General features: G+C 52.3%; 1 protein-coding gene across 1 annotated transcript in view; it reads left to right on the top strand.

Annotated features, from left to right (window-relative positions):
* LOC146194460 (uncharacterized) overlaps nucleotides 1–13,408 on the top strand; it is a 23,506-nt gene extending 10,098 nt beyond the window's left edge. The window contains exons 2-4 of the mRNA XM_084596564.1: nucleotides 6,868–6,960; nucleotides 8,258–8,914; nucleotides 13,326–13,408. Of these exons, the coding sequence (XP_084452690.1) occupies nucleotides 6,868–6,960; nucleotides 8,258–8,914; nucleotides 13,326–13,408 (833 nt within the window). The remainder of the gene's footprint in view (nucleotides 1–6,867; nucleotides 6,961–8,257; nucleotides 8,915–13,325) is intronic.

Genomic DNA, 13,408 nt, shown 5'->3' with positions numbered 1-13,408 from the left:
TGCCGCGCAGGTGTAAAGACTGGGCTCTATTTTTGCCGCGCGAGTACATTTGCGCGCTTGTCTAGACGTATGTTTAGTGCAATTGATTTTTAAACTGTTAAATGTAGTCAATTGTAAATGTCTGAACTCTCACAGCTGCAAACGTTGTAATAATTTGCAAAAATTTTATCAAGCCGATTGCATGCGCCACTGTTAAATTCATTTAACATTGCCGGAAAACTGCGCTGTCTTTTCATGCGTGGAAAGCAGTGAGCGAGTTGGCTTTTAGGAGGGCACGCGAGCTTTCGTTTAAGAAAGCCACCGTTCGAATGAGTCTGAGTCACGACTGTGATTACTAGTATTGCTACGCGATGCGAATTAAAATGACGCTACAGCAGAGGAGACATTTACTCTAGACTGCGGCTATCCACGCTTCGCACCTCTGCACCACTTGCTGGGGAAGCTGTAAAATCTCACCGGCTGATCATGGTTCTTTGTTTTGCGCAGGCTGTTGTAACGCATTTTCGAAAATAATTTCCTCTCAAACCACAGATAACGTTCAGAAATTTTCCCCACCAAATTGTAACGGTGTTCGTATTTATTTTTAGTCTCCTATATTTTTTTTTTTGTTTGTGGCACAACACAACATTAATGGCTTCCTTCTTTTCGCAAAGACGAGGGGACATATATTATTTGGACCGTTGAATAATATTAGAAACGACGCACGTTTCGGCACCTCTCAACGCGCTGCCGCCTGCTGCACTCCTCGACTCCGCTGCCGGCCGGCTCTCGGCAATTTCGCCTCGTGCCGCTTTGGCGCTGCTCTCGTGTTTCGCAAATTGAGGTTGGGAGCCCTATACCCGCTCAGTTCTTAAGCATTACCGCTCGACCGTCGACTGCCCGGCGTAGTAAGGCGGATATCGAGAAGGGGAACTAACGTGAGGGCGGAATTATGCTGCTTAAGCGAGTGTCGCCTGCTTGGTTGTTCTACTCCGTTGAAAGCAATCCTTCTAATCAAGATTCATGTCCGACTTTTGATAGCACTTGTTCTATATGATTGGTTGGCTGGTTTTGCTATGGGCACCGATGTATAGCAGCCAATTGTGGGCAAAAGTTTTTAGCACTAATCTGGACTGCCTAGCAGACGACGCTCCCCTGAAGCAGACGAATCGTGGCCGTGCCCTTGCCTTCGCTTCCCTTGTCACCTCCTACATCTTTTGGCGTAGCAGCGCCGGGCATTCGACGGTAGCGCGGTATTGTTAAAGAATTTGCCGGGTGTACAGTATATTAGGTGCAGGTACCAGGCAGAACAAAGAACGCATATCTTGAGCGCGCACCTACCGGACAGGTTGAGACGAGAGGCGTGCCGGTGGTTGCGGCAGCTGGAGGGATGTTTTCTGCTTGCGACTGCGGCGGCAACGGCAAAGACACCGCGGCTTCTTCAATTACCGGTGGATAATGTGCCGCAGTGGCTTCTGTGCTGGCCTGTTGCGGACGTGAAGCTTCCGTAATACGAGGAATCACGTCTGTGGGTGCAGCCCCGTATACTTCAGGTGGTAACATGACCTCTGGAAGACGAGTAATCAAGAGGTCTGCGGATACTGAGTTGGCGGATTCTGTCGGCGACAGCGCTCGGGTTGGCCTCGACGCTGTGTCGCTTTCGATCGCAGTGTGGTAGATGCCCGTTGTGCTTCTCTCCAATGATTTCCGGCGCTGCGATGACAAGAGGGCATCGGGACTTTTCTGGGGTGGCGGCATTAGCCCTCTGCGCTGGCCTTCGTATCTGGCTTATAAGTGGTAACGAAGCCTTTCAGGACAGAAGGCCATAGGGCAGCAAAGCGACACGACAGTATTCTTCGTCTTCTTGTCGTTTCCGCCACGCGCCTGGTGTAGAAATGCCAATACATTTTAAAAAAGAAGACATGTAATATGAAAATAGATATACAAGCCAGAGTTAGCTGTCATGTATCGGTCGTTTGAAATCATTTACGTTTTCAGAGACTTACTGGTTTTGCTGCTGTTAACGGGGTTGGATATGAAGGTTAACCTGTGTGCATATCTTGATGCAAGGAAGTATATAAGGAATTGGAAAGTGCAGACAAGGGCCTTCATGTAAGGGAGTGTTGTTGTGGTACGTAAAAGGCCAAGATAACTGGCTATTATTAACTTTGCCAATACCGCTTATTAAGATTTTATTGAAGTGGTTTGTAGTATAATTCTGATATGAACGAACAAAATTAACTGAAGTGTGTAAAGGACAGCCACGGCCGAGATAATTTTATTTATGCTTGAAAACAAATCTAAGTCGTTTCGTAATCGCTTTTATTGAAATCGACCTGCGATAATTTCACGTAATCTCTTTGAGGATATCAAGTTAGCATGTACATCTATCTTCTGCATCTACCTCTTGCATGTGTAAGCTAAAATATAAAGAAGAGAGGGAGAAAATCTTTATTGGGTCTGAAGAGAATTCGACCTAGTGGTCAGCGGGCGTGTCCTTTAGCCCAGGGCTCCAGCGGCTGTCTTGCACACCCGCTCGACTTGGTCGTTTAGCCTTCGCTTAACAGAGCGGCCTCACGATTCTACTTGCCGGTGCAGTCTGTTTAACCGTTTAACGTTGATTTGTAGGAACAGGGCTCCTAGCAAACGAATTAGGAAACTACAGAAACTGATTTCGATAAGCATTCTTATGTTTGTTGCTGCTTATAAGGTTTGTTTGGTTTGTTGCTGCTTATAGAACTGTTAATCCGTTGTTGACAAAACGACCACCTGCGGTACATTAGCTCTTCTGTATACTGTTTAAATGCTATGTTTGTTATTCTGGCGTCATACTAGGCTTTCTATCAGTTTCTTTTGTTAGTAATTATGATCATCATTAGCCTCACTATACCCACTGCATGGCGAAGGCCTCTCCCATATCCCTCCAATTAACCCAGTCCTGTGTTAGCTGTATCCACTTGACCCCTGCGAACTTCTTAACCTCATCCGCCCACCTAACTTTCTGCCGCCCCCTGCTACGCTTTCCTTCCCTTGGAATCCATTTTGTTGACCTAGGCGACCATTGGTTATCATTTCTTCGCGCTACATGTCCTGCCCATGCCCATTTCTTCACCTTTATTTCCTCTAGAATGTCAGTAAGTTGAGTTATTTCTGTGACCCACTCTGCGCGCTTCCCCTACCATTTTTCATTCCATAGCCCTCTGCGTTGTAATCAACTTAAGTAGAACTCTCTCTTTGTTAGCCTCTATGTTTCAGCCCTATAGGTGAGCATAAGCAAGATGCAACTGTTTTGTACTTTCCTCTCGAGTGATACCAGTAAGCTCCTATCATAATCTGCGACTCATAAATGCCCTCCATTTCAAATTCTCCTTGTGATTTCTTTTTCATGGTCTGGGTCTGCGGTTACACTAGTTCTAAGTATACATATTCGCCTACCACTTTCAGTGCTTCGCTACCTAAGGTAAACTGCTGTTCCTTCTCTAGGCTATGAATATTACCTTAATCTTCTGGATATTGATTATCAAGGCTTCCTTTCTACGTTTCCTGCCTATGCCATCAATCATTCTTTGCAGTTCATCCCCTGAGTTCCTTAGCAAGACAATGTCTTCAGCAGATCACAGATTACCGAGGTATTCTCCACCTACCCTTATTCCTAACTGCTCCCATTCCAAGTCTCTGAAATACGTCCTCTAAGCAAGCTGTGAATAGTACTGGGGAAATCGTGTCTCCTTGCCTAACACCTTTCTTTATGGGAATTTGGTACTTTCTTTATGCAGAATCATGCGTAAAGCAACTAGAACTTTCACGTACGACTCGTCTACACCTTGATTTCGCAATGCCTGCATGACCGCCGAGTTTTTTTACTTAGTCAAATGCCTTTTCGTAATGAATGAATGCTACATGTGAGGGCTGATTATATTCCCAGCCTTTATCTATCCCCTGGTTGATGTAACGGATATCATCTATAACCCTTTCGGGAAACCTGCTTTATCTTTTGATCGATTGCAGTCTAAGTTTGTCTTGATTCTATTAGCGATTACCCCCCGCCAATTCTGTTTCGTTCCGTCTTCAGATTTAGACTAATTCGAGACCTTACCATCCTGTGGTCACTGCATCGCACTTTCCCGATTACCTCTAACATCCTGCGTAATGACGGGCTTATAACACAGTATGAAGTCAATTTCATTTTTAGTCTGAATTTACATCTATGGGCTGGGTATGCGATGACAATTTTTTTCCTTTCAGGCGCTTATGCCTGCCACCTACCTCAAGGTACCCCTCTTCATGCTGAACGCCTCGCGATTTGCGGAGCCTTGTCAGGAGTGCCTTGCGCCGGAACTGATTCAATAAGTATTCTTACTGATTCCTATGAAGCCTACAAGGAAATCGCTACTGCAGGTTCGCAAGATGCAACTGCTATGGCTATACAGCGCCTCCTTAAACGCCACCAGCTCGCGACCACAGCTGTCGTTATTCAGTGGACTGCAGGTGTCATGAAATCGGCGCACATTTTCATCAAGCCGGTACGGCGCGAGGCCCGCGCTTGCGTTGCGTGGAAGGCATGCAGAGAAAAGCCTCCTTCCCCGCGCGGGAGAGCGCGTAGCTTTGTACGCGTTGCCGTCACCCGCTTTCTCATTGCCCGGGGAGGACGGTGGTTCATCGGACTGGAATCCACCAGAAAATTCCAGAATCTTTTATGAGACCTAGCCAATGACGACGCGCGGCTCGACGGGAGGAAGAGAGAGCGCTCTAACCAGCGAAGCTAAGTGTGTGTGCGCGCTAGCTTTGGCGCGGGTTAACAGACAGACGCGGCGCGCCCTATTTAAAGAGATCCCGCCGCTCGTGCAGAGAGTCAGTTCGTCGGTGTTTTGCGACGTGCTCGCCTGTGCTTCGGCTGGACTCCCGGGGATCACCCACTGCTGGCAAGCCCACGGACTTTCAAGGGAGCGGCGCTCGTCTCGTATGGCGGCCACATCGTGACTCTTGAGGCGTCGGACTGCAACAGTGCCCGGTGAACAATTTGGTGTTTGTTTATGTAACTATCTCGTGTTTGATCTGTTATAAAGCCTCTGTGTTATTGAATCATTCTGTAATTGCATGCTTAGCGTTTGCTATTCTGTGAACCTCTCGTCTGTGCATTTCAAGTGATCTTGTGTTTCCCTTCGTATCGTCTCTTGCTGTGCATAAACTGTGTTTTGTTTGTTACTTTTGACTCCGATCCTTACTCTGGTTTGAACCGGCGACCGCTGGGCACCAAACGACCACCCCCTTCTGTCACTACAAGGTAGTTGAATTCCGGCTGAGCTTGCCACGCAAGTCGAGGGCATCTCCTTTGCGACCGGAACAGCTACCCCCACTCACTCTAAGGGTGTCTGGGAGTGTGCGCACCGTTAAGGGCGCATCGTTAATAATACCCCCTAATTATTAACGGGTGACAATTATTCTGGCGTCCGCGACAAGACGTTTGGTGCATTCAAGCTCAGAGGACGGAGAATGAGTTCGAAGAGTTTACGAAGAGCTCGTAAACTGTGTAGCAGCAGAGCGATAGCAAGAGGTACCGCGCTGAAGCGGTTGTGTAAGGTCCATTGAGAGTGCTATCTGTTAGCATTAGGCAGTTCAGATTGAAGATGAATCTCAAGGAGATTATTGCGTTGGGCCCAGAGAAAGGTCTTAAAGGAGCTGAACTGCGTGAATGGTTGGACCGAAAAGAAAGAGAGGTTCGAGAAGAGGCTGAGAGGGAAAAGAAAGAGTAAGCGAAAAGAAAATGAGAAGCAAAGGCTGATTTATATAGAAGCCTCTGCGAATGAAGAACAGAGGAAAAGATACAAGGCAGAGAGCTCTCGAGTAGCTTCTCAAAAAGCCCGATTAGCGGCGCCAAGAGAAAGGGCAAGAGCCCGAGAAGTAACCGAAATAACCCATTTTGGGAGAGAAGAAAAAGAAAGCGCCCGAGGAAGGGCAGTGAAATACCGAAGGGCGCAAGAAACAAAATTTGACCACCAGGAGAAAATGCTTTCATTGAAGGTCAAAGAAGCGCCTATGAAGAGCAGCAGACAGCGCTAGCCAAAGGAAGGGGCAATAGTGAGAAATTATTCCGGCCCCAAGTGAAATGCTACAGGTGCAATAAGGTAGGGCACTATGCCTCAGATTGCCGTAGCAACCTTGTGCACACAGGAATGGTTAATTGTTTTAGTTGTGATGGTAAGGGACATAAAGCAGTGCATTGTCCAAGGAAGCCATTCCTACAGCCGTCATGCGTCTGCGACTCTTCATTTGAACGCTGCGATGAAGACGTCGGCATCGACAGTGTGCAACAAAAGAGCTGGGAGAAAACTCCAGTATTATGCACAGTTGCGTGCACCGCGCCGGGATCCAAGAGTGCTGGAATTCCGGTTCTCGGCGGAAAAATTCGAGGCAAATCGATTTCTGTACTGACAAGCACAGGGAGCACTGCAGTGTTTATAAGAAGAGAATTAGTTTTTGATGAAGAGCTTACCGGAGAAATGACTCCTGTGCTTTTCCTCGATGGTTCCGCTAAACTGTTTCCTGAAGCGAAAGTGCATGTGAAGACTCCGATCTTCACCGGCGTTGTGACTGCGATATGCATGCAATACCTAGTGTACGATCTAATCTTGGGTAGCATCAAGGGCGCGGGACCACCAGATCCCGAAATTTGTCACGTCGACGAGGCTGAAGAGATGTTTGCTCCCAAAGCAAAACAAACTCTGTCAGATGAGTGGTGTACACTAGGAATGCCTACACAGACAGAAGTGAAGGCTCAGGACACAAAGTTCCAACTATCTGACTCTGGAGAGAAAATGTGCATTACTATCGAGGTTGACGAACTAGAAAATGTTGCTAAGTGCTCTACTGCTTACTGCCCGGCTGCAGAACCGCCGCTGCATGCGGCTATATTGTTTGAAAAGGTACCGGCTGGCTCCCTGACCACCACTGAAGAGGGTGAGACTAGCTCCAGGGGCCAGAGTAAGGTGGGGGACCGTCCGTTCCCGCGACAGAATGTTCAGAAAGAAAACACTTTTCTGGAGCTTAGATTTCTCAAGACAGTGATACTGTCCCCTCCAAAATGATAGGTTGCGGCGAAGCTGTGAAGGTAGTTATCGAGCCAGAAACCTCTTTCGCGTTTTCAACGCCTGAAGATGAAGGGCAGGATTGTAGCTCCTTATTAAATGACACCATGGCTGAGTGCATGAGTGACCGGGATGAGGAGCTTTCAAATAGCAGTGAGCACGAAAGCTTGGATGAAGGTGTGTAGCGATCGTGGAGAACCACGCATCCCTCCGAAGCGCCGCGCGCCGCGGAGGATGAAGGGGACAAAAGTATTCCTTCTCTTCCGGGGTTGAGTAAACCAAACGGGTTGCTCGATAGCGCCGCGTTTCCCTCTTCCCTCGCCGGGCGCAGGAGTGCACCGCTAGGCGTCGCAGACGCGACGCTCATTGGCCGAAAAAGGACAAAGGGCAAGATGCGCCGAGATCGGCGGGAACCGGCTACCGCCGACGAGAGACGACAGCGAGCCGCGACAACGGAAGGACGCAAGGTAAATACCTCCCCGCTATACTTCTTTGTTGTCGCCATCTCGCCCTTCGACGTGTCAGGCCCCATCCAAAAGGATAGGGTCTCCAGCAAGACCTTCACCAGCGTTCTTTTTGGGAAGACCCAATAAACATCTGGTTCCGGGCAAAGTCCTGTTCTGTGTTGTGTCGTACTTCGCATTACCACTTTGCGGCCGTGAGAACGGCTGCCCGTGGTGTGTGATCGCGGGAGCTCTGTGTTTGCGGCCTAGACCTCAGAAGAGACTCTACGGCTTAATAAGAACCCCCACAACTGGCGCCCCAACGTGGTTCTCTCGTGCAGAAGCACTTGAGCTAGTCGCTCCCGCCGGACACAATGCCAGACCAGCAGAGTAATCCGCCTGATCTGATGTGGCTCGCAGAGCTCAGCCCCGGGTACAGGGAAAGCCCGGCCCACGGCTCGCTCGCCGCCAGCGCGACTCTACAGACGGGGCAATTCGCCGCTGCAGGAGCAGCCAGCGAAACACGACGCCCGCAGGCAGATTCCGCCAGACGCCGCGAAATGCCACCCTTAAGAGTTGGCGCGCCCCTGCACTATGCGCGAACGGATTGGGGAGAAGCACCAGGCACGCCATGTACGCCCTCGCAGCTACCAAACGGCAGCACAGGGGCCGCGCCAACCCCGCCAACGATCTCGCCACTCGTCACGGCACCCGAGAGCGAGGCAGCGGCAAACGCCGAGAACCTCGCAGGAGTCCTCGCCAGCGCATTCCAGCAAGCGCTGCAGTCCTTGCAACCCAGCCCGCGGATCGGAACACCGATCCCAACGTACAGCGGCTACGGCGATCAAATGAGCGCCAACAGCTTTCTCCTGGCGTTAGACCAGTACGGCCAAGTCAACGGCTGCAGCGAGACCCACATGCTGCGAAGAGTGATACCAGTGGCACTGGTTGACCAAGCCGCTCGGTGGCACCGTTTGGTAGGTCACACAGCGAGCACTATGGCTGAATTCCGCAGTATGTTTAGGGAGGAATTCCTTCCTCACGACTACCAGCAGCGAATGCGGCGAGAATTGGAACTCCGAACCCAAGCTCCCGACGAGTCGCTCGTCGAATACGTAAGGGCGATGCAGGAGCTTTACGATTACGCCGATCCCAACGCTTCGAACACGGAGCAAGTGGAACGAGTAATCCGACAGAGCCACCCCACCTTTGCTCTTTACCTGCGGGGAAGTCGCTGCAGGAACCTGAATGAGCTTGCCGTGGAAGCGCGTCGGGTGCAAGCCGAAATTTCAGCAGCCCGCGCGTACCGTCCCCCGCCACCCCCATCGGATTGTCTGGAGCCCAGCTGCGCCTGGAATGGCAGGGCGCGTTCAAGGAGTGAAAACGCTCGAACGTCACGTGTTTCAGGTGAGGGCGCTTTCCCGGAAATCTCAGATCGCGCTCTTGATCCCTACTCAAACGGGCCGAGGATCATCGAAGCTGCGCGAGAGGTAAAGGGGTTAGCCTCACGCCGACCGCCCGACAGAGATTACCAAACACGGTCAAACGATCGAGCGCTGGTGACGAGTGCGGGCGGGCAGCGTAACATGGTGGTGGCACCGGCTCAACAAGCTCTCACGGACGGCCGTACGCGAGAGCACCCTCGTCTGCCTAGAGCCCGGAATCCCGGGCCATGCTTCTCTTGTGGCCAAGCTGGTCACTTGGCTCGTGCCTGCCCTGCGAGTCAGGGAAACGAGGTAGGCCGCCGGTAGCAGCGCCGGCGGCCGAAGCTGATCCGAGCGACGGAGCTGCAATAGTGGCACCCTCACTTCTCAGGATCGGAACACCGACCACTACCAGGGCTCCGTTCATAGACCTTGCGATAGCAGGGACTACGTTCCGAGCACTGCTTGACACTGGTGCTAGCACTTCTCTAATCGGAGACGAAGTCGTTTCCCGCCTTCGACAGAGAGGCATTCGGGTGCGAAAACGCAGCCTGCCCCTCCAGTTGGCGAGCGGAGAAGTATGCTCCGGCGGTGATGTGCGCCTCATCGCGCGTTGGAATCAGCGCGCTCGGCGACAGCGTTTCATTCATCTGCCTGGACTCACGGTACCAGTTATTCTCGGCCGAGATTTCTTGTCCCGTACGGGAATCGTGGTTGATATCGGCAATGGTGGTTATCGGGAAAGCCCGTTCGCGCCACTCAAGCCGTTCATCACAGCACCGACCACAACAGCCGAAAGGACAGCTTCCGAGGTGGAAAGGAGGAATACCTCCCGAGGAAGCGGCGCTCCCCCTCAGCCACTGAATACAGCAGCTGTAGCCCGTCCCCATGCCTTGCGCGTGGGCGCGGAGGAGCGTTTACAGGGTCTGCTGGCAAACGCCGACAACCTGACAGACCATGAGCGCGGCCACGTCTTTTCGTTGTTAGGAAACTTGGAAGAGATGTTCAGGGACCGCCCCGGCTGTACCAAGCTTGTACAGCACCGCATCGAGACAGGAGACGCGCAGCCTTGGAAATCCAACCCGAGACCGGTCAGCCCCGCCAAAGGCAGGCGATTGACGCTGCGCTGCAAGAACTGATCGATGCGGGCATTGTTCGCCGCTCATCAAGCCCCTGGGGATTCCTAGTAGTGCTGGTCCCCAAAAAGGACGGTAGCTCACGGCTGTGCGTGGACTACAGGCGACAGAATGCGGTCACACAAAAGGATGCATACCCCTTCCCGAGCGTGGATGACATTGTTTCGAACCTCGGCGGAGCGCGGTGTTTTTCTACTCTGGACGCTAGCAAAGGCTATCTCCAAGTAGAGATGCGACCAGGCGACGAATGTAAAACGGCGTTCACCTGCCACAAAGGTCTTTACGAATTCGTTAGGATGCCCTTCGGTCTGTCCGGAAGTTCGAGCACCTTTCAGCGGCTAATCGACCGTGTACTGGGAGACGCCAAATGGCATCACGCTCTCGCCTACCTGGACGACATCGTCATCTACTCCCGCACGTTCAAGGAACACCTCGAACACCTCCGAGACGTTCTGGGAAAGCTCAGAACAGCAGGTCTCACGCTGAACCCCACTAAAGCACAGCTGTGCAGGGCTGAAGTCAGTTTGCTCGGCTACCGCGTTCAGCGAGGAAAAGTAGCCCCGGACCCTGACAAACTTCGCGCTATCCTGGAATTCCCGGTGCCGAACGATGTAAAGGCCGTGCGCCGTTTTCTCGGCATGGTGGGCTACTATCGCCAATTCATTCCCAACTGCATCCGCCTGCAAACCCCTCTAACAAAATAGTTAAGGAAGGCAGCCTCGTGGGAATGGGGAGAGGAACAGCAGGCGAGTTTTCGTCAGCTCTCGCAAGCCATCGCCGATACCGCGTCACTGAAACTCCCCGACCTAAATAGGCCCTTTTTGATCCAGACAGATGCCTGTGATTTCGGAGTGGGCGCAGTGCTTCTCCAAAAGGAGGACGAGAAACTGCGCCCCGTGGCGTTCGCCAGCCGCGCGCTGACGCCGGCGGAGCGAAACTACTCAGTGACGGAGAAGGAATACCTCGCTATCATATTCGCGCTCCGAAAATTCGAGATGTACGTGGAAGGTACAAGGTTCACGGTCGAAACCGATCACATGGCCTTGACATAGCTGACCCGCTTACGCGAGCCGAGCGGGAGGCTCGCGCGCTGGGCACTGACGCTACAGCGCTCTGATTTCGAGGTGCGCTACCGGAAAGGTGCCACAAACGTGGTTGCGGACGCGCTGTCGCGCGCGCCGGTGAATGACCCGTCCCCAGCCGCGGGAGAGGAGGCGCGGCAATTTCCCCGCTCGTCGGGAAAGGAGGGCCGAAAGGAGAAATTCCTGCCTCCGGAGCACGCGCATCTCGTGACAGCGAAAACGCCGATCGAGATTGCATTCAGCAGGGAAGAGCTTATCAAAGCCCAACAGGAAGACTCGTATTGTTGTGAGATGGTCGCCAGTCTGCGTGAAGAGACGGACCAATCGACACCGCTGGTCGAAGAGCGCCCAGAATCCGCGGAGAACGTGGTAGGCGCGAGCTCTAGTGCAGCTAGTATTGCTGCGAGTGAGCCGGAGAGCTTCCTGTTGGACGCTGATGGAGCTTTGCTGAAATACGTGCCTGGCAAAGAAGACTCAAACGAGTGCTTTAAAGCCGTCATCCCCAGCCAACTGAGGCATGCTGCTTTGCAGCACTACCACGACGCAGACGGTCACGGAAGCGCACCAAAGACATGGAAGAAACTATGTCGGCTCGCTACCTGGCCAGGAATGAAGGCTGATGTATGTAAATACGTACGGACCTGCCACGTCATTCAAGAAAGGAAGCCGCGAGGTGGAAAACCGCCTGGCCTGCTCCAACCGATCGTGAGCACAAAGCCATGGGAAACTGTGGCGTGCGATATGATCGGACCGCTGCCGCGCAGCAAAAGAGGGCACAAATTTGTGTTAGTGGTGACATGTCACTTCAGCGGAATCGCTGATCTCTATCCGCTGCGAAACGCCACAACGAAGGAAATCCTGACGAAGCTTTCAGGATTGTTCTGTCGCTACGGGTTTCCGGAGAGGCTGATCACTGACAGCGCCTCGTATTTCATGGCGAAAGTTTTTCGTGATACGTGTGCCGCCATGGGCGTACGGCAGCAGCGAACGACGTGTTATCATCCGCAGTCAAATGTGACCGAACGCCGCAATCACGATGTGAAGCCACTACTCGGGGCATACGCCCGGACGCACAACGACTGGGATGAGCACCTCGACGCGATCACCTTTGCACTGCGAACAAGCGAGAATCGCTCCACAGGTTTCACGCCTGCCTTCCTGATGTTCGGGAGGGAACTAAATACGCCAACTGACACCATTTTGACCAAAAGGCAGGATGCTTCGTCAGGCGAAACGGCAATAGCCGACTACGCGCGGCGCCTGCGTGATCGCTTTCAAAAAGCAGTGAGCGAGGCCAGCCAAAATCGCGCTAAAGCAAGGGCTAGCCAGAAGGCTGCCTATGATCGCGCGCATCGGAACGTGGAATTTCAAGTGGGAGACTTCGTTCTAAAGCGTAGTCATGTGCAGAGCGATGCGAGCACGGGGTTCGCAGCTGGCCTTGCGCCTAAATGGATTGGGCCGTTCATAGTTGCTGAGAAGCTCTCGCAGTTGAACTACAGGCTGAAAGATCCGAACACGGATCGACTCGGCAAGCCGATCCACGTCGGGGAGCTAAAACAGTACTTCCAACGGGAAGTGGCTGGCAGGGCGGCAGCGCCGATTTCGCGAAGACGCGGGAAAAGGTCAGTGCCCCCACCTACCCCCAAAGCTCGCCCATACAACACCCGCTCTAGGCGAAAACGACCTTGACGGGGTGAGTGGCCTGACAACAACACCTCGACCGCTCAGACGAGTGGTCAAGGAAGCAACCGGTTGTGAGGAAGCGAGCTGGCTACGGGAGGGTCGTATCTAGCAGTATTGTCGGTATGTGTATCGTTGTGTTCCGCGGACGAAGCGTGACCAGAGGCACCGAGCAAGGGGAGCAGAAGGAATGCCCGTTTATTGATCAGCCGGATACTTATACACTGAGGTGGAGAGGGAGTGTTCCCTCGCCAGCATGCCTCGATTGCGATACAGATATCGGCCGCGTCACACACGCTGCTGATGCGAGGGCCTCGCCGTGCTATATACGATACATCCCCTTTTCTTTCAAAGGAAAACAAACATGGGATAGAAATGAAATACCAAACCTAGGAAATCTGCACAAAGTTTCGATCATAAGCAAGCCTCTGTGGCGGCCCTCGTTCTCGGGTAGATCTTCTGCATACAGATTGTTGGTGCTGTTGTACTGTTGCAGGAGAGTTGACGGAGGCAGGAATGTTGGCAGTTGTGGCCGTTGACCCTGTGGAATTCCGGCTGCTGGATTCTGAAGAGGTGTGA

The sequence above is a fragment of the Amblyomma maculatum genome, chromosome 3, assembly GCF_055883805.1.
Source record: "Amblyomma maculatum isolate TAMU_Amacu chromosome 3, ASM5588380v1, whole genome shotgun sequence".
Taxonomy (NCBI): Eukaryota; Metazoa; Arthropoda; class Arachnida; order Ixodida; family Ixodidae; genus Amblyomma; species Amblyomma maculatum.
This window is presented reverse-complemented; position numbering and strand designations above follow the sequence as displayed.